The 27,332-nt window shown below is 35.0% G+C and overlaps 1 protein-coding gene across 6 annotated transcripts in view; it reads right to left on the bottom strand.

The window, feature by feature from the left end:
• Positions 1–2,083: 2,083 nt before the first annotated feature.
• The window catches only part of FOXN2 (forkhead box N2), an 82,422-nt gene continuing 57,173 nt past the window's right edge, over positions 2,084–27,332 (bottom strand). For 5 of the 6 annotated variants that reach the window (XM_069071660.1, XM_069071657.1, XM_069071658.1 and 2 more), the window contains exons 5-6: positions 18,079–18,147; positions 13,304–17,516 (exon numbers count right to left, since the gene is read on the bottom strand). In XM_069071660.1, the coding sequence (XP_068927761.1) occupies positions 16,999–17,516; positions 18,079–18,147 (587 nt within the window). In that variant the 3' untranslated portion in view covers positions 13,304–16,998. Of the gene's footprint in view, positions 6,579–13,303; positions 17,517–18,078; positions 18,148–27,332 lie in introns of those variants that run through there. The other variant, XM_069071664.1, reaches the window with a different exon arrangement.

Genomic DNA, 27,332 nt, shown 5'->3' with positions numbered 1-27,332 from the left:
AGTGATCTTTTAAGAAGAGCAAAAAAAATAAAAAATAAAATGAATACAGAAAATTTTGGAAAAGAAATTAGAGCAACAGGAGAAAATTATGAAAAAAGAATTAATAGCTTGGTAAAAGAGGCATAAAAAATACTGAAGAAAATAACTCCTCAAAAATTGGCCAAATGATAAGAGATATAAAACCTCATTGAAGAAAATAATTCCTTAAAAAGCAAAACTGGCCAAATATTGAAAGAGGTATAAAAACTCTATATAAATAAGTCCTTAAAAATTAGGATTGGTAGGGGTAGCTAGGTGGCGCAGTGAGTAAAGCGCTGGCCCCGGAGTCAGGAGGACCCAAGTTCGGTTCAGGCCTCAGACACTTAACACCCACTCACACACAAACACACACACACACACAAAACTAGCCGTATAACTTTGGGCAAGTTACTTAACCCCAATTGCCCTCCAAAAGGCAAAAAAAAAAATTAGGATTGGTTAAGTGGAAAATATTGATTTTATGAGACAAGAAGAAACAATAAAACAAAGTCAAAAGAATGAAAATAATAGGAGAAAATGTGGAAAATCTCATGCAAACAACTGGAAAATAAATAGAGAAGAGATAATTTAAGAACTATTGCACTACCTGAAAGCCATTATTAAAAAAAAAAAAGAGCCTAGACATCATACTTCAAGAAATTAAAAAGGGAAAGTGCCCAAATATATTAGAACCAGAGGGTAAAATATAAACTGAAAGAGTTCACCTCATGTCCCAAAAGCAATCCCAAAATGAAACTTCTAGGACTATTACAGCTAAATTCCAGAGCTCCCAAGTCAAGGAGAAAATACTGCAAGCAGCCAGAAAGAAACAATTCAAATAATGGTGAGTCATAGTAAGGTTCACAGAAGATATAGCAGCTACCATGTTAAAAATGCAAAGGGCTTGGAATATTATATTCTAGAAGGCAAAAGGAGCTAAGATTACAATGAGGAATAACCTACCCAGCAAAACTTAGTATAATCCTCCAGGGGGAAAAATGGATATTTAATGAAATAGAGGACTTCCAGGCATTCCTGATGAAAAGACCAAAGCTGTATAGAAAATTTGACATTCAAACACAAGACTCAAAAGAAGCACAAAAAGGTAAACATGAGTGAGAAATCACAAGGAACTTAATACAGTTAAACTATTTACGTTACTAAATGAGAAAATTTTATACATATACATATATATATATATATAAAGTCTTCTTACACAAAGGGCATGAATGTAAGTCAATCATGTCAGGATGATGTCAAAAGTAAAATGAAATGGTGAGAAAGAGGGATGTACTGGATAAGGAAAAAAGGAAAAGAAAAATGGAGGAAATTATCTCACATAAAAAAGGCATGCAAGTAAAAATTCTTTTTTTTTTTTTTTTTTTTGCTTTTTGGAGGGGAGAACGCAGGACAACTGGGGTTAAGTAACTTGCCCAAGGTCACATGGCTAGCGAGTGTTAAGTGTCTGAGGCTGGATTGGAACTCAGGTCCTCCTGACTCCAGGGCTGGTGCTCTATTCACTGTTCCACCTAGCCATCCTTATGGAAAAATTCTTACAGGGGAGGAGGAAATGGGACAGAGTGGGAAATGCTTGAACCTCATGCTCATCTGAACTGGTTCAAAGTAGGAAATATATATTTTGTTTTTACCCAACAATTCATCTTACCCAACAGGGAAGTAAGAAGGGAAGGGGATAAGAGAAAGTAGGAGGTGATGATAAGGAGGGCAGATTAAGGGAGGCAGTAGCTAGAAGCAAAACACTTTTGAGGAATGGAGAAAATTTTAAAAAAGAGAGAAGGATAAATAGAATAGGATAGAAGGAAATATAGTTAGCAATCATAACTGAATGTGAATGAGATGAATTCACTCATAAAATGGAAGTGGATAGCAGAATGTATTAGAAACCAGAATCCAACAATATGTTGTTTACAAGAGACACCTAAAACACACACACAAAGTTAAAGTAAAGGGCTGCAAAAGAATCTATTATGTTTCAGTTGAAGTAAAAAAAGGGCAGAGATAGCAATCATGATCTCAGACAAAATAAAAGCAAAAATAGACCTAATTAAAAGATAATCACAGAAATTACATTTTGCTAAAAGGTACCATAGGCAATGAATTAATATCAACACTAAACATATATGTACCAAATGGCATAGTATCCAAATTCTTAAAGGAAATTCTAACAAACAGTTAAAGAACAATTAATCTCAATATTACATAAATTATTCGGGGGGGAGGGGAAAGGGTATAAAGAGGAGCCCTACCAAATTCCATCTATGATAGAAATATGGTTGATTCCCAAACCACAGAGAGAAAAAACAGAAAAAGAAAACTATATACCAGTTTTGCTAATAAACATTGATGAGAAAATTTTAAATAAAATGCTCGCAAATAGACTAAAGGAATATATCACAAAGATCATATACTATGACCAGGTTAGATTCACACTAGGAAGGCACAGCTGTTTCAATATTGAAATGCAAAATAAAACATATAATGGAAATTATATTTTTTTGCCTTCTTAGTGAGTTCAGGAGAAGTTGGAGGGAAAGTGAAAATTTAGAATTGAAAAAATTTTTAAAAGAAGCCATGTAAGAACAACATGTATGTGTTTGTGTGTATGGGTGTGTGTGTATAAAACATAAAACAAAATTCTAATGTTGGCAAAGATTTGAACTTCTTTGCAATTAAAAACATTTATATAGAATACAACCGAAAATCATAACCTTTACATCATCAAATTACATGAAATAAGAAGAGGTTTCTTCAGATTGAAAAAAAAATTATAATGTAAATATAGAATTCTTTTGGAGCTATGGGAAATTGGGAAAGTTAGAATCTTACCATGAATGTGAATAAACAAGTCAAATCAATTATGATAATTTTCATGTTTTCTGTGTTAGACTAAATGAGATGAGATAGAATCTGTGTTGATTTCTAAAGCACTAAATGGTAGGGAGGCAGGGAATCCAAGCCAGTGAATTTCAACCTGCACAGACATCCTGTAAATGTGTGAAACCCCTCAAGCTCGTAGCACCATCTGGTGGCACTTACATATATATTTCACTCTGATTAGATTTTTTCCAGCTCAACTCCTAGGAGGCACATGGGCAGAGGTTCCCAAACTTATTTGGCCTACTGCCCCCTTTTCAAAAAGAATATTACTCAGAGCCTCCCTAGAAATCTACTTTCTTTAACCCTTTAATTTTTTTGAAATTTGCATAATTTAAAAAATATAAAATACTTTTTGAAAAAATGATGCATCTTAAATTTAATAATTTATTATAAATTTGTGAGGTTTTTCTTGCATTGAAATTTTTATAATGCACTATTATGTCATGTAATTGTATAGTATTTTACTGTAAACAAGTCATTACATGCACATATTTCTGCCCATGCATGCTGGACTTCCTGACAGCATGCTGCCTGCCAACACCTGCTTGTTAAGACCTGTTGGCAGACTTAACCACTGATCTTTTATAACTTGCATTTTGTGTGTTTATTTGGAAAATAATATAATCACTATGACTTTAACTCTGTTACACAACAGATGAAACATGTATGAATGGTTTTTCAAATTTATCTTTTCTTCTTTCCTTATGCTTCCACCACCCCCTTGTTTTTATTCAACACCCCCAAATTGTACCCGAGGCTACTACTGCCCTGCTTGGATCATTCCAGCATCTCCAGGGGGTGGTATTACCCACTCTGCACATGGGTATTGCCTGTCCATTTGCTACCCGTTTCTCTGTTTCAAATGCCTCAAGAGTTCTAATGAAGAGAAACTCTTGTTACATTATCTTATTTTTAAAAATCCAAATTTTGTCTACAAAGAATGAGGGAAAATAGGGTTTGGCCACAATTAGGCCAGCAGAATGGGGAGAACTGGGTAGGATTTGTGGTAGCAATGGTAAGGGAAAGTGCCACTCTCAACTATCCTGGAATATTGGCCTAGAGTAAATCTCTGATTGAACTGGCCTAAAAATTCACTGTGAATTCAGGCTTCTTTTCATCTGAGGTTATCAAAGGATGGGACATGAAATGTTCAAGAAATCCTTGGTGATTGGTTGGCCGTGTTTCCATATAGTTTCCAAGGATAATTTAGTTCAAGCTATTAAGGAGACTTTTACTTCTTGCCTAAATCTAGCTTAGAGACCTTCACTCTTGTCTGCTTCCTCTCACCAAAAGATGTCTTGGCATCTATTTTCTCCACCTACTGAAGATGCTATTTATAATGAAAGTTGCTGGATACCAAGACCTAGGACTGCTGTTTAGTTAACATTCAAAAGTAGCAATTAGGGTTTCTTTGGTGAGCATGGGACTGGTTGCTAGAACTGGGCAGGTCAAATAAAATCAAGGGATTAAATAATGTTCTAAAAGGGATCTTAGTTATGATTTAGGGTAACCATCTCATTTTACAAATGAGAAAAAGAGAAACTATGAAAAGTTGTGAAAGGTTTAAGTTACGCAGTTAATTAGTAGCAGAGACATGATTAAGAGCCGTGGTGTCCTGATTCTCACTCTAGTGTTCTTTCCACTATAATGCCATATCTCCTTGGAGCTTATACCATAGCTGACATAATTAAGAATATAACAGGCTTCTAAATGTTAAGGGTTTGTGGATAGAGCAAAGGTGACCCAATAGCCACTGAAACTTTAATAATATACACAGTATTTACTGATAATTGTATCCCTTTTGATGAAGGCCTAACAGCATAGTAAATAACTTAACAAATATTTTAAATTTGCTTTGAAAATCTTTTCAGATATTCACTGATGCCTGTGAACAGAAAGGGGGTGGCAGTGGGGAATATCTACTCTCCCAAATTTGGGCTTATATATTTAAAGAGTGCTACTCCATTGGGTTATAAGTTCACAATTCAGTTTTTTTATCCTATCTTTTCCCTTTCCCTGTACAATCTTCCAGGAAGAGAAAAGCTTTGAAATCACCATCTTTAAATTGAAGCAACAATCCAGAAACCTATAACTGGGAATATTTACCCTAAAAGATGAAGTAGAAATAATACTGGATTTGGAGATAAGAACTGAGTTCTTACTCTATTAGTTATCCATGTGACCTTGGACAAATCTTTTTTTTTTTTTTTTTTTTACTTTTTGGGGCTTTGGTTTCTTTAGCAACAAAATGGGAGGGTAGAATAGAAGGAACTTCTAGGGTTCCTTTAAGCTCTAAATGCTATGAATACTTTCTAGCTAAGATGGCAGCCTGAATAGGAAGCAGACTACTCAGCTCCCACATACCTACTCCAGCAAAATCCTGATGTTCACACAACACTGAAAAATGATCAAGAAATCTAATGGAAAACTATAGTGACTATTTTCACACCAGAACTTACCAAGTTAGCCAGAAGTTCATGGGCAATATGAAAATATCAGTGGAAGGGGCGGCCAGGTAGCACAGCGAGTAAGAGTACCAGCCCCAGTGTTGGGATGACCTGGGGATCAAATCCGGGCTCAGATACTTAGCTCCAGAAGTTCAGGGATAGCCAAGAATCTGGCATTCTGAGGTCCCTAATGCTCTGGCCTAAAACATCCAAGGAGGTTCTGAACCTTGCCTACTGTGTGCCAGGGATTGTGTTAAACATTTTACAAATATTATCACATTTGATCCTCACAACAACCCTGGGAGATAGGGAGCTATTATTAACCCTATTTTACAGTACAAGAAACTAAGGCAAACAGAGATGAAGGGACTTGCCCAGAGTCACACAGCTAATAAGTGTCTGAGGCCAGATGTGAATTCAGGTCTTCTTGACTCCAGGACCAGGACTCTACTATTGGACCACTCAGCTGTTCCTAGGCAGCAGTATCAAAAATTATTACAGATCTGCTCTACATCATAAATAACTGGAGAAATGCAAACTAAAACAACTCTGTACCATGATAAAAAAAAAAAAGGAAAATGCTTAAAGGGTTGTGGGAAAACAGGTCCATTAATGCACTACTGGTGGGACTGTGAACTAGTCTAGCCATTATGGAAAGGAATTTGGAGTCATGTCACCAATGCTATTAAACTGTGTGCACCCAGAAGTGCTGCTACTAGGTCTTACACCTCAAAACAATAAAAGAAAAGAGGATAAGGACCCATATGTACAAAAACATGTATAGCAACTTTTTTTTTTTGTAATGGCAAAGAACTGGAAAGTGAAGAGATTCCAATCAATTAGGGTATGGCTGAACAAGTTATCGTAAATGAATGTGATGTAATACTATTGTGCTGTAAGAAATGAAGGTGACAGTTTTAGAGAAACCAGGAAAGATTTGTATAAACTGATACAGAATGAAGTGAGTAGAATCAGAACAATGTGTATAGCAATAACAATATTGTAAAGTCAAATCACATGAAAGACTTAGGAACTCTGATGAACACAACAACCACATACTATCCATCTCCAAAGACAGAGAGGTGATGGACTCAGAATGGGAACTGAGGCATTTTTTTTTACCTTGGTCAATGTGGAAATTTGCTTGACTATACATAATGGGTTTTGCTTTTCTTGCTTTCTCAATGAAGGTTGCAGAAAAGAAAGAATGTACACCTGAAAATAAAATAAAACAGAATAGAATTTAGAAAAAGCAATCAAAATAAGAGTCTTAAAGGAAAAAGAAATGGATTTTCTAAAAGAACTGAAGGTTTCATAGATGAAATGAAGCAAAAGACAAAAATGAAATAAAAGGTGTGTGAGGAAAGAACTAGGAGAAAAAGTAGCTCAGAAAAGGAAAATGGTAAACTTTATTCAAAAAATGGATTCTTGAAAATTAGAATATGCCAAATAGAAATCACTAACTCCATGAAACAGCAAGAAACAGAATAAAACCAAAAGACTGACAGACTGTTTGCGTTTTATATATGTAAAATGTGTGTCTAAGATTCTTATCAATAATTGGGTAGTTTATAAGAAAGATTGGGGATAAAACTGAGTATGATATGAATTTAAAAGGTAAAACCATTTAAGAACAGCTTAAAAGAGTAATTATTTTATACAAATGAGGTACAAGAGGAAGAATTGATACAGAGGAAATAGATGGTGGGGGAGGGCTGGTAATTCTGGTAACCTACTTTCATCAGGAATGAGTTTAAGAGGAACAATACATATACGCATACATACATACATACATATATATATATATAGAATAGTATAAAAGTCTTCTAAATTCAGAAGAAATAAAACGGTAGGGACATAGGGAGAGGGGAGAGGACATGGGAGGGATCTTTAGAGGGGAAGGTGAGGGAATGGGTTAAATAGAGGTATAGGAGGGTGTTTAGATTTATGGGAATGGGAGGATAGAGGAGGGATCGTTGGAGAGGGATAGGCAAGTCATAGGAGGGCAAAGTAGTGGGTAGAAGTAAAGTAGAAGAGACAGGAGGTATAGTAAAAAAAGAGATATGCATATACATGAAAACAAAGATCAGGAGTAGAATAGGTTTGGAAAAGTGACTATAATGTATATGTATATATCTATAGCTATAGAGAAACTTAGCTAAACTTTATTGTGGTCTTCTGGGGTGGGAAATTGGAGGGAGGGAAGAAAAAGAACAAAGTAAAAAAGTGCACAGCAGAGAACAAAAGAAAACTCACAAGGAAGTAAAGATGGTCAATTCTCAATACAAGATTATTTGTCATATAGGCTTTCTTGAAGTTAAAATTTATTGTTATATATTTTGAGTCCCCTCAAATTCTGCTATACACATGACATGCTCCCCCCCCCAACTTTGTATTTAAGTTCCAATATTTAAGTTTATGATATGTTTTTGTTTCTTTACTCTGTATTTGTGTTCTGGCATTTGAGTCTAAAATAAATTTTTGAAAAAAAAAGATTGGAAAAAAAGATAATAGATGTTAAAAACAATTGACCTGTAAAATAATTTAGAAGAATTTAAGAATCCAATTGACTCCCTGAAAACGATAACAGAAATTATAAATGAAAATTGCCCAAATTTATGCACAGTGAAGATGGAATGAATCCATAAATGAAATAAGATAGAGGTGCGTATCAAGGAAGGAATGGTTAGAAACAAAACAAATTTCTTGATCCTGAATAGGGAATTAAAAGCAGTAGGGAGAGGAGAAAGAAAAATAAAGATCTAGACTCTAAAGTGCTTTAAAATTGTCTCAAACAATAGGGAAATAGCTTAATAAATTGTGGTATATTAATTCAATAAATATTATTGAATCATAAGAAATTATATGATTTAAGAGAATCCTGGAATTAGTTCATAATACAAATTGAGGAAGAGGGAAGTCTGAATAACCAAAAAAAAATTTATACAATATCATCATCATCAAGAAAAACAATTTTTAAATACTTCAACTCTGATGAATGTAATGATGAACTGTCTCCAAAGGACTAATGATGAAATGTCTTCCCCACCTCTTGACAGAGAGGTGAGGGACAGAGAAGAAACAAATTTTTAGACATGGTCATTGTGTGGATTTGTTTTGCCTGATTATGCATACAACTTATTACAAGAATTTTTAGTTATCTTTCTCTTGGTTTTTAGTTTGGGAGCTGGGAGTAAGAGGAGTTAATAATAATAGCAAAAAAACTTTTAAAAGAGGTCACTGAAACATTTTTTGAAATACAAAGAACAGAATGAAATTCAAAAAGCAGAGATAAGCAGAATAATTTTGAAAGTAATATGTAAAATTTATTATATAATTTTTTAAAAAAGCAAGAGGTATAAAATGGAGATTCAGAGTTTCACGCTTTTGTGCTCTGCTAGGTGTATGGAAATTATCTTTTTTTTTTTTTTGGTAAGTGCTGAGTTCAGAGTATTGAAACACTTTGTTCACTGGTGCATTACTGGTGGAGTTGCTTCAGTCATTCTAGAAAACCATTTTGAACTATCCCCAATGAGCTATAAGACATTTGCATACTCTTTAATCTAGAAATACTGCTACTAAGTCTATACCCCAAATAGATCAAAGGAAAAGGAAAAGGACCCACATGAACAAAATATCTATAGCAGCTCTTTTTGTGCTGGCAAAGAATTAGAAACTGAGGGGATGTCCATGGACTGGGGAATGTCTGAATAAGTTGTGGCATATGATTGTGATGACTCGAGTACTACCGTGTTTCCCCGATAATAAGACCTATCCCGAAAATAAGCCCTCCCCTTACTGTGTAAGATTCCTCTAAAATAAGCCCTCCCCCGAAAATAAGCCCTATTGAGATTGCTACTGTAGTGAAGGTGATCCCCTGCGCTACACGCTACATTACGGTACCCTCTGTATGCACCGTTTCCCCCCCCCCGTGAAACGCACGCCACACTCCGAGCTGCATCCAATCAGAGCTGCAGCAGTGAGCATGTCATCCTGTTCTTTATTGAATTCATTATTGAATAAAGGTACATTTTTTTGTTCACATTTACCTGTTTATTAAAATTGCTGTCAATGTTCATTAAAATAAGCCCTCCCCTGAAAATAAGCCCTCTGGTGTTTTTCTGTCCAAAAAACTTAATAAGACAGTGTCTTATTATCGGGGAAACACGGTATTGTGCTGTAAGAAATGATGGAGATGGTTTCAGAAAAACTGATAAAACATATGAACTGATGCAAAGCGAGGTCAGGAAAACACTGTACACGATAACAGCAATATTATAACAATGATGAACTGTGATCTAGCTACTCTGATCAAAAGAGTGATATAAGATAATTCTGAAGGATTTAAGATGAAGTGTTTTCCACCTCCACAGAGAGAACTGATGAACTTAATGTGAACTGAAGTATAATTTTTTCACTTTTTTTTTGGCAACAAGGCTAATATGAAAATGTTTTATATGATTTCTAATGGGTAATTAATATCATATTGCCTTCTCAATGGATGGGGGAGAGACTACAGGGAGGAAGAGAACTGGAGTTCAAATATTTGGAAGAATGAATATTAAAAAGAAATTATACTCCCAAAAGAAAAATATTTTTTAAATGGAAAAAGAAAAACCTAGGAAATTTACATGAATTGATGCAAAGTGAAGTAAGAACTAGAATAATGTACACAAAAATAATGTAACAATAATCAACTATGAAAGACTTAGCAATTCTGATCAATACAATGATTCATAATTCCTAGTCATGATGAAAAATATCGATCTCTAAGAGAACTGATGATCTCAGTGCACAGTGAAGTTGATTTTTTTCTCTTTTTATTTTTAACACAACATGGCTAACATGGAAATGTTTTGCATGACTTATGTATACTGGGCAACATATTTATTTTCTTTTTTCTTCTTTTTGGAGGGGGGAAGGCAGGGCAATTGGGATTAAGCGACTTGCTCAAGATCACACAACTAGTAAGTGTTAAGTGTCTGAGGCCGAATTTGAACTCGGGCCCTCCTGACTTTGGGGAGGGTGCTCTATTCACTGTGCAACCTAGCCCCCTTCTATCATATTTCTTGCCTTCTTAATGGGTTGGGTAGGAAATGGAGGGATAGAATTTATGATAAAAGAAATAAGTAAAAGACAAACCAAAAAAACCACTGTACACTAGTGTATTGTTTAGGGAGCTGTGAATTATTCCAACCATTCTGAAAAGCAATTTGGAATGATACCCCAAGTTACTAAACTGTAGGTACCCTCTGACTCAGCCTTTCCTGGGTTTAATACTTTGAAGAAATCAAAGAGGAAAAGGGTCCACATTTTAAATAGATATCAAAACACACACATATCAACTCTTTTCACAGCAGCCAAATATTGTAAACTAAGGGGGTGCCTTCCTATTTGGGAATAGCTAAACAAATTGTGGCATATAAATATAATGGAATATTATTATGCTACAAGAAATGATGAAACAGACAATTTGAAAAGAAACTGGGAAAAGCTCTGAGATGATGCATAGTGATGTGAGCATAACTAGAAGAATTTTTATTCTGGGGGGAGGGAAGACTTTTTTCAATAAATATTTTTCTAGTTCGCAAATGAGAGCCTAGTTTAACAAGAAAGTGTGCTACACCTGTAGCTAGGCAGTTGGGTTTACATGCTGTTTCTAGGATTTATTGGTTGTGTGATCATAGGTAAGTCATCTTCAGCTCCTTCATCAATAAAGCAGGCATATTTATTCTTGTAGCTGCTACCTACTTTACAGTGTTTCTGTGAGGATCAAGTGGTATGCTATACATAAAGTCCTTCATGAACCTTAAATAAGTAACACATCATTACTCTTGCTAATAATAATAGCTAACATTTATAGAGCACTTATTGTGTGGGAGTTGCAAAGAAGCAAATAGAGTCAATGTAAGGGAACAACTTAACAATTAGAGTTGTCTAAAAAGAATGGTCTACACCTCGGGCATTAGTGGATTGCTCCTTATGGGAGGGCTGAATGATTCCTTGTTACAAATGTTGTAAAGAAGTTTTTGTTATCTATTGATTAGATTAGATGACATCTGAGGTTCCTTCTAAACTCTCAATATCTTGAGACTTTGTAATAGTACACTTATAAGGTTGACTAAAAAATAAACAGGAAAATAATTTTCCATTCCTAATGGTTTATAATGGTTTTATCCAGTCTTTGTACAACAGGACAATTTGTCTCTGTGTATGCCAATGGCTCTGTGCTAGCTTTATTACCAGCTGTTTAATAAAATGTCAAATTAGGATTTCCTGGAAATTTGGGGATAAAGTTTGAATTCATAATTAACATGCATTTGAAAAAAGATAAAAATTTATCCCTTATCTATCCTCTCTCAGGTCAGATACTCTTTAGAAAACATGCTGTTTCTAGGATTTATTGGTTGTGTGATCATAGGTAATACATACCTATGATCATAATAAAATAATGGGAGAGACAACTTTTTTCTTAAAGGACAGGTGCACTGATCCCAAATTTAAAGTAATTTGGTATTATACATCATAAGGATACCATGTCATAGGGTTTATATTGTTTAATAACACTGTTGATTATTTGAGTTCCTACTACATATTTTCTTTGGGCTGGAACTAATTATTGTGTTTTATATAATTATAACATCAAATTGGTGCTAATTAGACTAATCAGGACCTTGCTATGAAGGCTACTTTAAAATAACAAACACTTAGCTGAAAATAATAACAGTAAATTCACATTTTTGGCTATTCAGAATTTTCTAATGTAGGTCTACAAGATGTTATGTACATAGAATCTAGTTTGGGATATCATGGCATTTTTCATATTATACAGAGAAAGATCACACAGCCGAAGTGCAATGAAATTGATGCCAATAGTAATTTTTTAATTGATAATATGTCTACTTACAAGTAATTCCATCGCATGCATTAAGTTTCCAGAATTCTCCATGTGTAGTTAAGTGTGTTTTTGGAATTTTTTTTTTGAAAATGAGTATTATAAAAGAAACATAGCTTACCTTATAGAATAGGACTGATTTTGATTAGCTAACATTATTTCCATCATCAGTGGTCAATGAGAAATAAAATAGGAAGAACATCTTTCCATAAATAAAAGAATTAAAATCACTTCATAATGAAATCTAAACAGTATTATTTGTTTTCAAAGCAACAGAGATAACTGATGCATTTATTAAGCACCTTCTATGTGTCAGTCACTGTGCTAAGTGCTGGTGATTCAAATAAACAAATAAGACAGTCCCTATCTTCAGTAAGTTTATTTATTTTTTTTAAGCAATAGGGGTTAAGTAACTTGCTCAAGGTTACACGGCCAGTTATTTCTGGGTGTGGTGCTGAGTATCTGAGACCAGATTTGATCCAGGTCATCCCGACACTGGAGCCGGTGCTCTTACTTGCTGAGCCACCTGGCCGCCCTTGGGGTTAAGTAACTTGCTCAAGGTTACACGGCCAGGTGTTTCTGGGTGGGTGCTAAGTGTCTGAGCCCGGGATTCGATCTCCAGGTCTTCTCAACACTGGAGCCGGTGCTCTTACTGATGGGGCGCCCCATCAGTAAGTTTATTCTTAAAAACAAAATGCCATATTAAGATCTTTTGTTCCAGATCAATTAAATTTCTCCCTGTATGCCTCCCAGAGAGACATCCCATGCAACAATTTTTTTAAATGACAAAAAGAGGGGGGAAAAACCAACAAAATTAATCAAGATATTTCCCCCAACCCCTGAAAGTATATGTACTGTTCTACAACCAGGGATTTCCTACCTCTATAAAAGCTCAGAGGGGATGGAGAAAGGAGAGTCTTAGCATCTTTTATTTTTAGGGTCAAAGTATCATTTTTCAAGATGTGATTCCAATACTGTTATCTATCAGAAAAAGATGCTGCAACAATGTACCATTGCTACTCCCAATGAAAAAAACAAGCATAAATGTTATAAAACAAAGTTTATTCTGCAATACTTTATCATAATGAATTGCATCTCTTTGGTAAAAATAAACTTTATAAACATTTTAATTAACAGAGATTAGATACAAAAACTAAACATTTTGTAAATTGTTTTTTTAAAATGAGCAAAAGACTTGGAACTGAAAATAGGTTCACTCATAACTGGTCATCTACTGGCAGAGTTATTCTACAGTCCAGGACATTCCTTATGCTATACTGCAAAACTGGATTAAGGGATAGTGTAACTCAAATTGCTTTTCTACATTTTTACTTTAAATAAATAATAATTAAAATGACTTGGCATTGTAAATTGTTTCATATCACTATATGATGGCAACATAATACTTTAAAATTAAGTACTTTAGCTGAATAGAAACATACATTTATATTTTTAAAAAAAGTTTTGATAATGGCACTGGCAGTTAGATACAAAGAGTGTGCTTTAAAAATAATGGCAGGTACAAATGCTTAAAATATTCTACTTTTCCTGTCAATAAATATTTTGACTACATCATTATTAACAAATCTGAGTAAGCTTTGCTTTAACCAAAGCTTTTCCTTCCCAGCCTAACAAAGAACTCTAGAGAAGCTGCAAACCAGAAAGTCTCAAAATTTCAACAAATGCTATGGTCTCCACAAAATGTCAAAAAGTTGCTGTGGAATTGAAGACAATAGTCTTTAGAGCTCTGTGAAGTATCCACATTTGTTGTTTAAACTGGCAGGAAAGACTTCCTGGTCCACCAAGTCTCACATATTCCTCCAGAAACACTTCCTCCTACCTTTGAATTCCTGTTAAAATACAATTTAGTTGACCATTTGGTATGAACCCTTTACATAATGTCATGAAAAGTAGCCCAAAAAGAGAAAGGAAAAAAAGGAAAAAAAAGTAAGCAAAGGAAAAAATTATGCCTTCTCCCACCCCATTCTGATTACATTAGGTTTATACTATATACAAAAAAAAATGTATTTAACTTAAGAGAAGCCATGCTGAATATGGGAGGGATAGAAAAAGCTTAATGTTACAAAGCTGGAGAAAAAAGGAGATGATTCACTAAAAGAAATACCTTCTATATATATGGAAAGGCTGTGTTCTTTCTCTGTATGTGAAAAATAAAATAAAAATATAACTTTTGGTAAGACATTGCACATGCAAATTAATATGTGTGTATATAGATATATACATATATACATATACATATGTGCATATATATGTATATATTTAGAAGACACTGATTTCTTTTTGGGATAAGAAAAATGAACACTAACTATGGCAAGTAAAATAATTTAATAGGGGGGCATTTAAGTGGCACAGTGAATACAGCACCGGCCCTGGAGTCAGGAGGACCTGAGTTCAAATCCAGCCTCAGACACTTGACACACTTACTAGCCATGTGACTTTGGGTAAGTCACTTAACCCCAATTGCCCTCCCAAAAAAAGCAAAAAAAAAAAATTTAATAGGGAAACATTATATGGATCAGTACCAATTTCAGTATTATTTCTATTATTTTGACATATGGCAAATTATATTTGAACTGAAATAATGGTTTTTAGGCACAATGACAAAATTCCATTGTGACAAACGCCCTGGGACATTTAAGTGGTTGTTATGGTGAAACTTTGTCATAAATAAATTGTTAGACATCATGTACCCAGGCTGTTGGGCCTAGCCATGAAACAGAGCTAACTCTCAATCTTATCAAGTAAAAAAGCCCTATTTTCAATCTAGTAGAAGAAAGAGTAAATTGTAAGAATTGGGGTAATAAGCACTTGTGTTACATTTATTACCTAACAGTTATTAACTAGGGATACTAATGTCCTCTGATAACTGCATCATATATGATAAAATAAAAAAATCTAAGAAATATAACCTAGTTGTGCTTAAAAGCTATTTTTCATGAACAATAAATAAAATAACTACCTCCACACTCCCACTAATTCTACTAACAAGGCTGAGCAGGTTCATTTATTACTAAAATAGGTGACATTAACACAGAACAGAGAACATTTAACATTATATATCCCTGCTTAAGGTTTCTGTGAAAGAAAGACATTTAATATTAACATGCATCTTATTTGAAAATTATGCCCAAACAAATTTTTGAAATTAAACAAGAGGGTCATTTTATCCCTTTTAACAATCCCAAGAGCTTGAAATTATTTGAAAGCATCAAGGCAACATCATCCTGACAAGGCAGGAAGGGAAAGTTTTTCTGGGGGAAAAAGTCCTACAAGGAGAATCTTAAATAAAAAGGAGATGACAGAAGACAAGGATAAACTTTTAAAAGATTTCCTTCCAAAAGCCCAGAGGGGGGAAAATTTCATTTAATAAATACTGAATTTACCTCAAATCCCTAGGTTTCTCTGAAGAACTATGACTTCAAACCTGGAAATGCTTCTTAGGTAGGTAGAATTTTTCAAATAATACTTAATCACCCCAGCCAATGGACTCATTATTAGAAGCAGTAATATCTATTAGCTAAAGATTAATGGCACATTTTGGTATTATACTGCTTTTTCCAAAGGGGTTTAATTTTTCTAATTCTGAAATATTAAAACTATGCTTATTTTACCCTGGGTTTGGATAGATTTTCCAAAATTACCTATCATTACTTAACTGTAAACATTCAAACTTTTATTCATATAGACTATGTGTTCCTAAAGAGCAAGTATTGCTTCCCTTTTTTGTCTTTATATCTCTAGTGCCTGGCACATAGTAGGCATTTAATTGCTGAACTGAACCAAATTCTAGATCACACTCCATTCAGATTATAATGATTATAATTTGCAATTATAACTGTTCCTTTAGAGACAAGAAAATATAAGGAAGAGAATCTCTCATTGCAAATGTCTACCAAAAATGAAGATTATAACATGCTATCATCTCGTTATCTGCTATACAAAGAGAACTTAATGATTAACAGAGAACTGACCAACTAATTACTGATTTAAAGCACTTCAGGTAAGAGCAAAAGTGCCCCAATAAAGTCTATATAACAATAGATAAGCCAAAGAATTTCAAAAGATGATGTTATAAGAGACATGGAGTGGACTTAGAAATTACATAAAAAATGAAGTTCTCCCATTTTCTACTTGTGTAAACAGAACCTTCTAGCAATCATTCTAGTTTAGCTACCTAAGATCTTTTCATATTTAACTTTTTTCTCCACTTGGTTCATGTCAAAACTAGCATTCACTAAAAATATATTCTACATTGGTGAATAAAATAAGTAGAGTAAAAGGGGAAATACCATTTTTAGCCAATTCACATCCACCATATTCAGTGGTTTAAAAAAGATGGAAAAATTGCTATACTGAGTGGCAAGTTATCCCATTTTGCTACATCAACAGAAGATATTTATGTGGGAAAGATTTTGTCTACAATCTTAAGAGGGAGCCTGAGGATTTCTCTGTGGAAGTTCTCTAAATCTCTGAATCAGTGATTAGAAAAAGTATGCTATTAGCACTTCAATCATGCATTGATTGGCCCAATCTTAGGTAAGCATGACCCTAATTGCAGTGATTAAAAAAAAAAAGTGTAAAGGAAAAAAGATAATTAGCACCCCCCCCCATCCCAACCCACCCCCCAGCTAAAGAAGTCCATTATGGCTTTGATCTCCCTTGTGAAGAGAAAGTAGAATATTGCCACATTAAAAAAAAAAATCACGCTATCTGGTATTACTATTTTTTCCTTTGCTTTTGGATCTTTGCAGTACTTATTAGGGAACCCAGACATGTGCGGATTCCAGCAAGATGCAGTAGAGATCCAGCGGCCTCTTTAAGCTCCTCATCAATTTCCTGACATGACTCTCTTCTAGGCTTCTTGATGCGCCGGTCTTTGTCAGAGGTATTTGCACAAGGCTGTGATACGTAGCCACTGTCTCCAAGAGGGTCATCTTCATATTCTATATCTGTATCTTCTTCACTGTGAAACCCTTCACTGCCATCACTTCCTGCAAGGTTATTCTTTGGGATAAACTCATATGCCTCATCGACAGAAGACAAGGAAGACACGCTGGATCTGGATGCACAACGCTGCGTTGCTATGCTGCTCGCGCTATAATTGTGATCCTCCTTTGGATCAATATTGTTAACTGCAGAATCACTCTCTTGTAAATTTATGGCACTGGAATGGCTAAATGCACTAACAAAACTCCTTTTCTTCTGTAAAGCTGTTTTGAGAGGCAGGGGCTTCTCACCTGCATAAAATGAAGTTCAATCAATGAATAAAACATTTACCTCAACATGAAGAGTTATTTATATATAGGATTTTCTTGTTGAGACAACTATACTACTGCTTTGGATTTACACAGCATCTTTCCTCAGCAGAGCTACAGATTATCTAAAATTGTACTTGATTTTCTCAAAATGTTGGTCATTTCACCATTTAATAATACATCTCAAAATTTCAGCACAATATAGTACAAAAACCACTAGATTTTAGAATCAAAGGATCTAGGTTTGTTAGCCTGGCTCCACTACATGTAACCTTTTTTTGCATGGATGAGTCATGGGTTCAGCTTTCTGGGTTTTAGTTTTCTCAAATGAAAAATAAAGGTGTGGGACTAAGGTGATTTCTAGTTCTAAATCCTTTAACCTATTATAAAATTAATGTTGCAAGCAAACACAGCTTGCTTTAACCAAGAACATAGAGCAACAGAAATCTAAGGTCATAAAATAAAACCATTAAGTACTCTACATGCTAATAAAAAACATTCAAAAGTCCAAAATGTTTTGTAGTTAAAAAAAAATAATTCTTACATTCTAAAATTCCTTGTTCAATAGATGTATTTAAAAGCATCATTGCAGTGGCTGCGTCAATATCAGATTCTGTAATGAGAAAAATTAGTATTAAAAACATTTTAGAAATTTTGTTAAAAGATTATCTTTTAAAAATGTGACACTTGCATTTATAAATTTCAACTACTGAATTCTATGTTTAAACTTTAATACTGCTCTCTGATCACAGCAAGACCAAAATACAAAATACCAGCTTTCAAGCTTCCAGTTTTGGGGAAAGCCGAGGACACAAGTCTAAGAATTAATTTCTGCAAACTTCACTGCTCAAATAGCCAAGTGTATAAAACTAATGAAGTTGTCCATGACAGCTTTTTGCTATGAATAATGTTCTTACCCACAAATATTAAAATTATTTAAGGACCTGAGGTCAGAATCTCAACTCAGGCACTCAATGGCTGTGTCCTTGGGCCAGTTAATTTTTCTAACCCTCAGTTTCCACGTCTTTAAGATGGAAGTGATGACACCTACTTCACATGGTTTTTGTTGTGTTCAGTCATTTTCAGTCATGCCCAACTCTTTGTGACTCTATTTGGTTTTGTTTTTGCAAAAATACTGGAATGGTATGTCATTTCCTTCCCTAGTTCGTTTTACAGATGAGGAAACTGAGGTAAACAGAATTAATTGACTTACAGCTAGTGTCTGAGGCCATATTTGAACTCCAGAAGATGAGTTCCTTATTCTAAGACCATCACATCACTCTATCCATTATGCCACCTAGCTGTTCACTGCACATGGTGGTAAGGTTCAAATGTGAACATGTATGTAAAATAGATGGCATACTCAATATGGTGTACAAATCTCAGGTATTGTGAGCACCACGTACCATTTGCAATGGCTACATAAAAAGAGACAATCAACTAGCAATCACTAAATGCTTACTATGTATGTGCCAGGCACGTGCTAAGGACTGAGGTACAAAAAAAAAAAAACAGTTCTTTCCCTCAAAGAGCTAACATTTAACAATGTGTACAAAAACAGGTATATGCAAGACACATACATAATAGACAGAGAAGAAAAGCCAAAGAACAACATCAAATACACGGGAAATACAACTGATCAACTTATGCTTTATAAAATCACAAGCTAAAAGGTGACAACATAAAAAATATTAGCTCAACAGTAATGTCTTTTCACATAAATACAAATGTAGCTTTGTGCAGAAGCATGCATAAAATGATAAACTATAGCAAAATTAGTTGTCTCCATAAGAGAGAACACTATTATGATCTTAGGTCTATTTAGGTGTTTATGGAAACATTTATTTAGTGCCTATTATGTGTAAGGTATTATACTGGGTGGGGAGAATTACAAATATGAGAGTTTATAACCTATCAGAAAAGAAGGAATGTATATGCAAATTATCATAACATGATAGAGAATGGAGTAAGTACAAATACATGCAAAATGCTAGTACTGCTGTAGCACTAAGAGGGGACTGCCCCCTTATTAGTGAAGCATGGCAGTAAAGGTGGTCTGGATCACTGAAATAATGGCATTCCCTGAACTGCCTAATAAGAAATGAGGAGTAAGGAGTAGGGATCTAAGAAACCTAGCTCTAATTGTACCGCAGCATAAAATCAGCTGGGATGGGGAGACATTTGATCTCTGAGGAAGTTCAGCCTTAGCGAACAAGCATTCTTAAGGACTAGGGACCAGTCGAAATAGGCTTCATCAGCTCACATCAGTAATCAACCTACTCAAGATAATCGTTCACCTTAAAAAGTGAAGTGATGGAATCTTTAAAGGACTGGCAAATGTGGTAGGATTGGAAAAAGGAAAATGTCCTGATTTCAGAAAACAAGGGAACTGAATGGAGTCAGCAAAATTCTATAACGTATTATTAAAAAGTATGTTTAATGAGTATCCAGACAAAGAAGCAGGAAATCCTACAAAGGCAAAACAATTATTTCATATTATATGATTTCAATTTGAAACAAGGTTCAAGTATAGGAAAGCTTCCACTTCTCTACTCTTCTTCACAGTGATAAGATAAAATTTAAAAGGTAATAAAAAAAATTATTATCACTTTGTCTTATTTGAAAGTTCATGCAAAGAAATTAAAACTTAAATTGTAATGGCCAGCCTTACTAATTTAATAAAGATGACAGGATTGAACAATTCTACAGTAATTATCATTAGACAACAAACAATTCTCTTCCTAAAAGTTTTATTTATCAAGTAAAATTTTGTAACTTTAAACTAGAATTTAAACTAAACTTATACCTTGACAAATATTATGGTTTAAAATGAACTAAAAGATGGATGGCAAAAGGAAAATAATGAATATCAAAAGACACCAGAAACAAAAGTGAAACTATTACAAAACATATCAACTTGGATAAATGCAAAGATGAGAAAAATAAAATTAGCAAAAAACAAAGGAGACAGGATGAAACACAACAATTTAGTAGATACCAGTTTTACCTCATAATGAATTATGAGGTAAAACTGTTTTGCTGAAATGTAATCAAAATGATCAGTTTTGCATTTCAATGTTCTCTTTCTCTTGTTCAGTCATAAATTGGAAAGAGTTCTTCTGCAAATGGGAATGCTAAAAGGATAGGAATGAGCCTATCTATGCAGAGTATCAGTGGACCGGAGGGACTCCACTAATGCAAGTTCAAAGGCACTGTGGAAGTGTTGTGCAAAATACGTATCATGAAGTCCCACCTCAGAAAACTGCAAGCAGGGCAAGAAAGTGTCTGCTCTTCAGCCTTAAAAGACCCAATTCCTTCAACCAATACGTACATGAAATACATGTATTCAAAATATATTTCATCATCCAGTTGCTCTTTTCTGGTCTCTCTTCAAATTATCAATGTCCTTCCTAATGTCAGTACACAGTACTCCAAATGTGGTCTGAACAAGACATAATATAATAGGACCATTGCTTCCTTATTCCTCGGTGCTGTGTGTCTATTTAATACAGCTGAAGATTAAATTAAATTAAATCCTCTAAATCTTTTTCAGATAATTTTTTTAACCATGCCTCCCCTCCTTATATTTAGGAAGGTGATTTTGTTAACAAACTGTAGGCCTTTGCATTTAACTCTACCAAATTTCACCACACTAGATTTGTCCCAATGTCAAAGGAGTTTTAAATTCTGATTCTTTCGTTGTGTTAGCTATTTCTCCCAGCTTTTGTCATCTACCCCTTTATACAAACTGACAAAACACAGTCATCCATACATCTAAGGGCACAACACTGGAGACCTCCCTTCCAATCTGATATGGAAATAGTAATGACTACTTGGTGGGTCTGGTCATTCAAACAGTTCAGAATTCACTTAACAGTAACAATGTCTACCGTGTTTCCCCGATAAGACACTGTCTTATTAATTTTTTTGGACAGAAAAACACCAGAGGGCTTATTTTCAGGGGAGGGCTTATTTTAATGAACATTGACAGCAATTTTAATAAACAGGTAAATGTGAACAAAAAAATGTACCAGCAAGCAAATCACTGGGGAAGAACAGGATGACGCGCTCACTGCTGCAGCTCTGATTGGATGCAGCTCGGAGTGCCGCGTGCGTTTCACCTGGGGGGGGGAGACGGTGCATACAGAGGGTACCGTAATGTAGCATGTAGCGCAGGGGATCACCTTCACTACAGTAGCAATCTCAATAGGGCTTATTTTCGAGGAATCTTACACAGTAAGGGGAGGGCTTATTTTCAGGACAGGTCTTATTATCGGGGAAACATGATAGCTGAAAATTCTCTATCTTTCCCATACCATAAGAGATCACACACACACACATATGGGTAGATCCTGATTCGTGTGAATGAATCCCCCCAAAACAAATTAATTCATCCTGCATATATCCACTGATCAAATGAACAAATGACTATATTTCACATAATTATAACTCAAATATGAATTCAAATACATGTGACCACTTTGTAGGATTTCCTGCTTCTCTATCTGCATACTCATTAAACATACTTTTAATAATATGTTATAGAATTTTGCTGACTCCATTCAGTTCCCTTGTTTTCTGAAATCAGGACATTTGCCCTTTTCTAATCCTACCACATTTTCCCTATCATCACTGTGATCTTTCAAAGATATCTAATAACAGCTCAGAAACCACATTTGCCAGTTTGTTTATTCCTAGGATATACAGGATCACAGATTATGAATGGAAAAGGACCATAAAAATTCAAACTTCTTTACAGATGAGGAAGATGAGGTTTAGAAAAGCTAGAAGACTTATGTAAGGCCACAGTTTGGAAGGACTGGAGAATATTTGTGAATTCAGTCTAGCACCTGGAGTGACAGACCATGAGTTTATTCATCTGAGTCAGGAAACTTAAATTTATCAAGGTAGACTAAGTTCTCTCTTTATTTCATTACATATGTTGTGTATCAACTCCCTGAGAGTCATTTTTGCTCTATCAAACAACCCAAAGACTATTCTTCTATGAAGAGAAAAATTAAGGAAAAGAAGCAGTGAACCGTCTTTCTGTCTGTTATCATCTTTTCATTTACCCTAAGCAGTGACCTTCCTTTCCTTTCTAAATTCCCCCAATACAGCTTAAAAAAAAATTCATCCTTTTGTCATCCTTAACTTTTCCTGGTACCTTTAGTTCATGCTCAGACTTAGCACTCAAAACTAATGTTGTTATCAGGCATTGTATTGATCCTTTGTTGTCTTTTCATACTTTCATTTTCTTGGTGTTTTTTTTTTATTTAAATTGACTAGATTACAGTAATCTGTTTGATAAACCCAAAGACTCCAGCTTCTGGGTTAAGAACTCACTATTTGACAAAAACTGCTGGGGAAACTGGAAAATAGTATGGCAGAAATGAGGCATAGACCAACATCTACTAAATAGCTTGGTATATCTTTATACCAAAATAAAGTCAAAATGGATACCACAATTTAGACATAAAGGATGACACTTTAAGCAAATTAGCAGATCAAGGAATAGTTTACCTGTCAGATATATGGAAATCAGAAGAATTTATGACTAAACAAGTGATAGAGAACATTATGATATGCAAAACAGATCATTTTGATTACATTAAATCAATTAGTTTTGCCCAAACAAAAGCCAATGCAACCAAGATTTAGAAGGGAAGCAGAAAGCTGGGAAACTACTTTTAGAGCTAGTGTCTCTGACAAAGCCTCATTTCTAAAATACATAGAAAATTGAGTCAAATTTATAATACAAGTCATTCCCCAATTGATCAATGGTCAAAGGATATAAACACAGTTTTCAGATGAAGAAATTAAAGCTATCTATAGTCAGATAAAAAAACATTCTAAGTAATTATAGATTAGAGAAATGAAAATTAAGACAACTCTGAGGTACTACATCATAGCTATCAGATTGGCTAACATGACAAAACAGGAAAATGATAAAAGTTGGAGAAGATGTGGAAAAATAGGAACAATAATGCACTGTTTGTTGAGTTGTGAGCTGATCCAACCGCTCTGGAGAGTAATTTGGAATTATGCCCAAAGGACTCTAAAACTGTGCATACCCTTTGATCTAGAATGCCACGACTAGGACTATATCTCAAAGAGATCATAAAAAAGGGAAAAGGACCCACATGTACAAAAATATTTCTAGCAGCTCTTGTTGTGGTGACAAAGAATTGGAAATTGAGGAGATAACCATCAACTGGGAAATGGTTGAACAAGTTGTGGTATATGAATGAAATGGAATACTATTGTTCCATAAGAAATGATGAGCAGGTGGATTTCTGAAAAACCTGGAAAGCCTTACATGAACTGATGCTGAATGAAATGAGCAGAACCAGGAGAACATGGTATACAGTAACAGCCAACATTGTGTGATGACCAACTTGAGAGTCTTAGCTCTTCTCAGCAATACAAAGATGTAAGACAATTCCAAACGAATCATGATTCGTGCTATCCATATCTAGAGAAAGAATTTTAAAGTCTGAATGCAGATCAAATCATACTATCTCTCACTCTCTTTTTTCTTTCTCATTGGTTTTCCCTTTTGTTCTGATTCTTCTTTCACAAGAAGACTAATATAGAAATATGTTTAATATGATTGAACTCAAAATGTTATGAAGTGAATCTTAAAGAAAAACAAAAATTAAATTGATCAGTGTAATTTTTTAGCCCCTCCTCAAAGGAATTGTTTCTGATTTTATAGTGCTTAGCACATAGCAAACACTTAGTATCTGTTGAATGAAGTATCTTCAGAACTGACTCCACCTCACTCTGGTCCTTCCCCACCACCCCACAGAATTTTTAGTCTGTAGAAACCTATCTATCTTATTTCTGAACCCTTTGCAATCTGCTGTCTCAAAACTTAGGGAGCTTTATATAAGTCAACAGCCTGTTATGGTAGCCAAGAAAGATAAGAAAGTGATAGTCTCAATGTAATCTGCCATGGTGAGAACACATTCTTCAATTCTGGGTGACATATTTTAGAAAGAGTACTGATAAACTTGGGTGTCCAGAGAAACAACCAGGGTGAAGGGTCTCAAGCTCATATCATGAGAACTGGTTGAAATTATTGGGTACAACACCTTTAGCCTGGAGAAAAAGATTTGAGGTAAGTTCAAGTTTTACAGAACAAATTTTTTTATTAAGGGGATTTGTTCTGTGAAGTCTGGATTCAGTCAAGGGGCTGCACTTGAGGACCTAGAGGACCACATGTGGCCTTGAGGACGCAGGTTCCCCACTCCTGGTAGAGGCTATTAGAAGCAAGTTCACCAGGGGCGGCTAGGTGGCACAGTAAATACAGCACCAGCCCTAGAGTCAGAAGGACCCCAGTTCAAATCCAGCCTCAGACACTTAACACAAAACTAGCCATGTGACCTTGGACAAGTCACTTAATCCCAACTGCCCTACCTTCCCCCTCCAAAAAAAGGGAAAAAAAACAGGAAATTCACCCTGACCATATGATGCCTTGAGGTAGGTGTCTGGTATGTCACAGAAGGGATTATCCTTCAGATATGGTTTAGCCTAGCTAGTAACTGAGATCTTGTCCTTCTATTCCTCCAAGGTTCACATCATTTCCACACCAGTGACTTCTTCCTGTTTATTTGTTTGTTTATTTTTTGCTTTTTGGAGGAGAAGGCAAGGCAACTGGAGTTAAGTGCCTTGCCCAAGGTCACACTGCTAGTAAGTGTCAAGTGTCTATAGCCAGATTTGAACTCAGGTCCTCCTGACTCCAGGGCCAGTACTCTATTTACTGCGCCACCTAGACATCCCTTCCTTGTTTATTCTTGTAGCTTTTAAAGGATAAAATCATTAATATAAGACAAAAAATTATTAGCACCCCTACTTTGGGCAGAAAGAGATAGCTAGCTCCTATAGGAATCTGAGTAATAGAGTCCCCATCATACTATATAAATGCTTCAGGAATAGAATTATGATTTGTTTCTTAAAAACATCAATTTTCTCTTTTGGTCCAGTCAAAGTGAGTTACAACATGTTCCAATGGCAATATTCCTTCTATTTCTGCCTTTGTTGATTTTTACCCAAATGAAGATTTCCATTGTGCTACCTATTTTGTTTCCTGGATTTGCTCATGAATATACCTTCTTAAAATAGTGTTACCACCAAACATCAGACTCAAATTTTACCTATGCTAATTATTCTTAGCATGGTATGTTCTTCAAGAGCCATGGTCAAATTGCCTCCTTAGTCTAGGATTTCTAGTGCATCTTTCTTATCATTTTGTATTTTTTCTTATTTTTTAAATGTATATTCTTCTTTTTTTTTTTTTGAGAGGGGAAAGCAAGGCAATTGGGATTAAGTACCTTGCCCAAGATCACAGAACTAGTAAGTGTCAAGTGTCCTAGGCTGGATTTGAACTTGGGTCCTCCTGATTCCAAGGACAATGCTCTATTCACTGCATCACCTAGCTGCCCCTTATTTTTGTCTACTTCTGTACAGACATCATAAGTCAAGGTTTTTAAGACTCCTTTCTCAGTTTGTCTCCTGTGGAAGTCTGGTGAAGGGAATGTGGGGTAATACTTCATATTGGGGGGGGGGGCTTTAAAAAGTATTTTAAATGCAAACATAATATTCGATCCAAACACAAAACTATAATCCCTATTCTTGAGAAATGTATGACTTTGAAATCTAACTCAATAATATCATATACACACACACAATAAATTGATCTACAATTCAAATAGCTCTGACATTATATGGCTTTGACATTTCTACACAAAGAAAAATAAGTCATTTTGATGACCATATGTGCTTAGACAGATATTATACCAATCTATTATTTCTTAAATAATTCTAGTTACACCATTTTAAGTAAATTCTGCCCTCCTCTACCCCCCTGTCCTCAAACAATCAGATGTGATTCTGTAATGTTTTAGAACATGCATGTTAATGCGAAAAAAACCACAATGATTCTATGAACACGTACAAAGTGCTTTCCAAACTGACAAGACATAGGCAAATGCTTTTTCCAGAATGAAAAGTCAGTGTAGAATATAAATAGTACCAAACTCTAAAGGCTTGACTTTTTCATACGTGACCAAAAGCTGCCTTGGGTGTTTTTCTTTCATGTTTCTGAAAACATTTTTAATCATTCTATATTGTAATGATAATGTTTTACTTTGGATAACACATAGATGTTGATTAATGTATACCTTGCTTTGTGACCAAAATGCTAATTTAGTTGTTTTGTCATTAGTATTTGTTAAGTAATGCTCACAGTACCCCTCAAGTGACAAAATATGCAGCTTTTTATTCAATCCAGTCTGACATTCTGTGTTTGGTATACATTCGCCTCTGGATGACCATCATTTTATGAGTAGTTCTTTACTTTAGTCCTTTCTACCTCCAGGGACAGTTTCCAAGAACCATCTCTTTTCCTCTCGTATTATTTATTGTCACTGGTTCAACTTCTGCATACTTGAAGAAACCCTTTTTTGTTTCACAAGTATAAACATCGACATCTTCCTGTTACTTCTTTAAATGCTGTTACAGAGTTAAGAGGGTGCTTATAAACTAAAGCAGACTAAATCAGTCAACTTCTGTTACATAAAAGGAAATCACAAAGAATTTCATTTTAAAACTTAGTGATGGGGGCAGCTAGATGGCTCAGCTAGTAGAGCGCCAGCCCTGGAGTCAGGAGGACCTGAGTTTGGATTGGGACACACAGACACACAGACACACAGACACACAGACACAGACACACAGACACACAGACACACAGACACACACACACACACACACACACACACACACACACACACACACACA

This window comes from Petaurus breviceps, unplaced genomic scaffold, assembly GCF_028583685.1.
Source record: "Petaurus breviceps papuanus isolate PSGF00001 unplaced genomic scaffold, PetGlider_PUasm1.0 90842, whole genome shotgun sequence".
NCBI classification, from domain to species: domain Eukaryota; kingdom Metazoa; phylum Chordata; class Mammalia; order Diprotodontia; family Petauridae; genus Petaurus; species Petaurus breviceps.
Note: the sequence above shows the minus strand (reverse complement) of the source record. Positions and strands in the feature narration are given on the sequence as shown.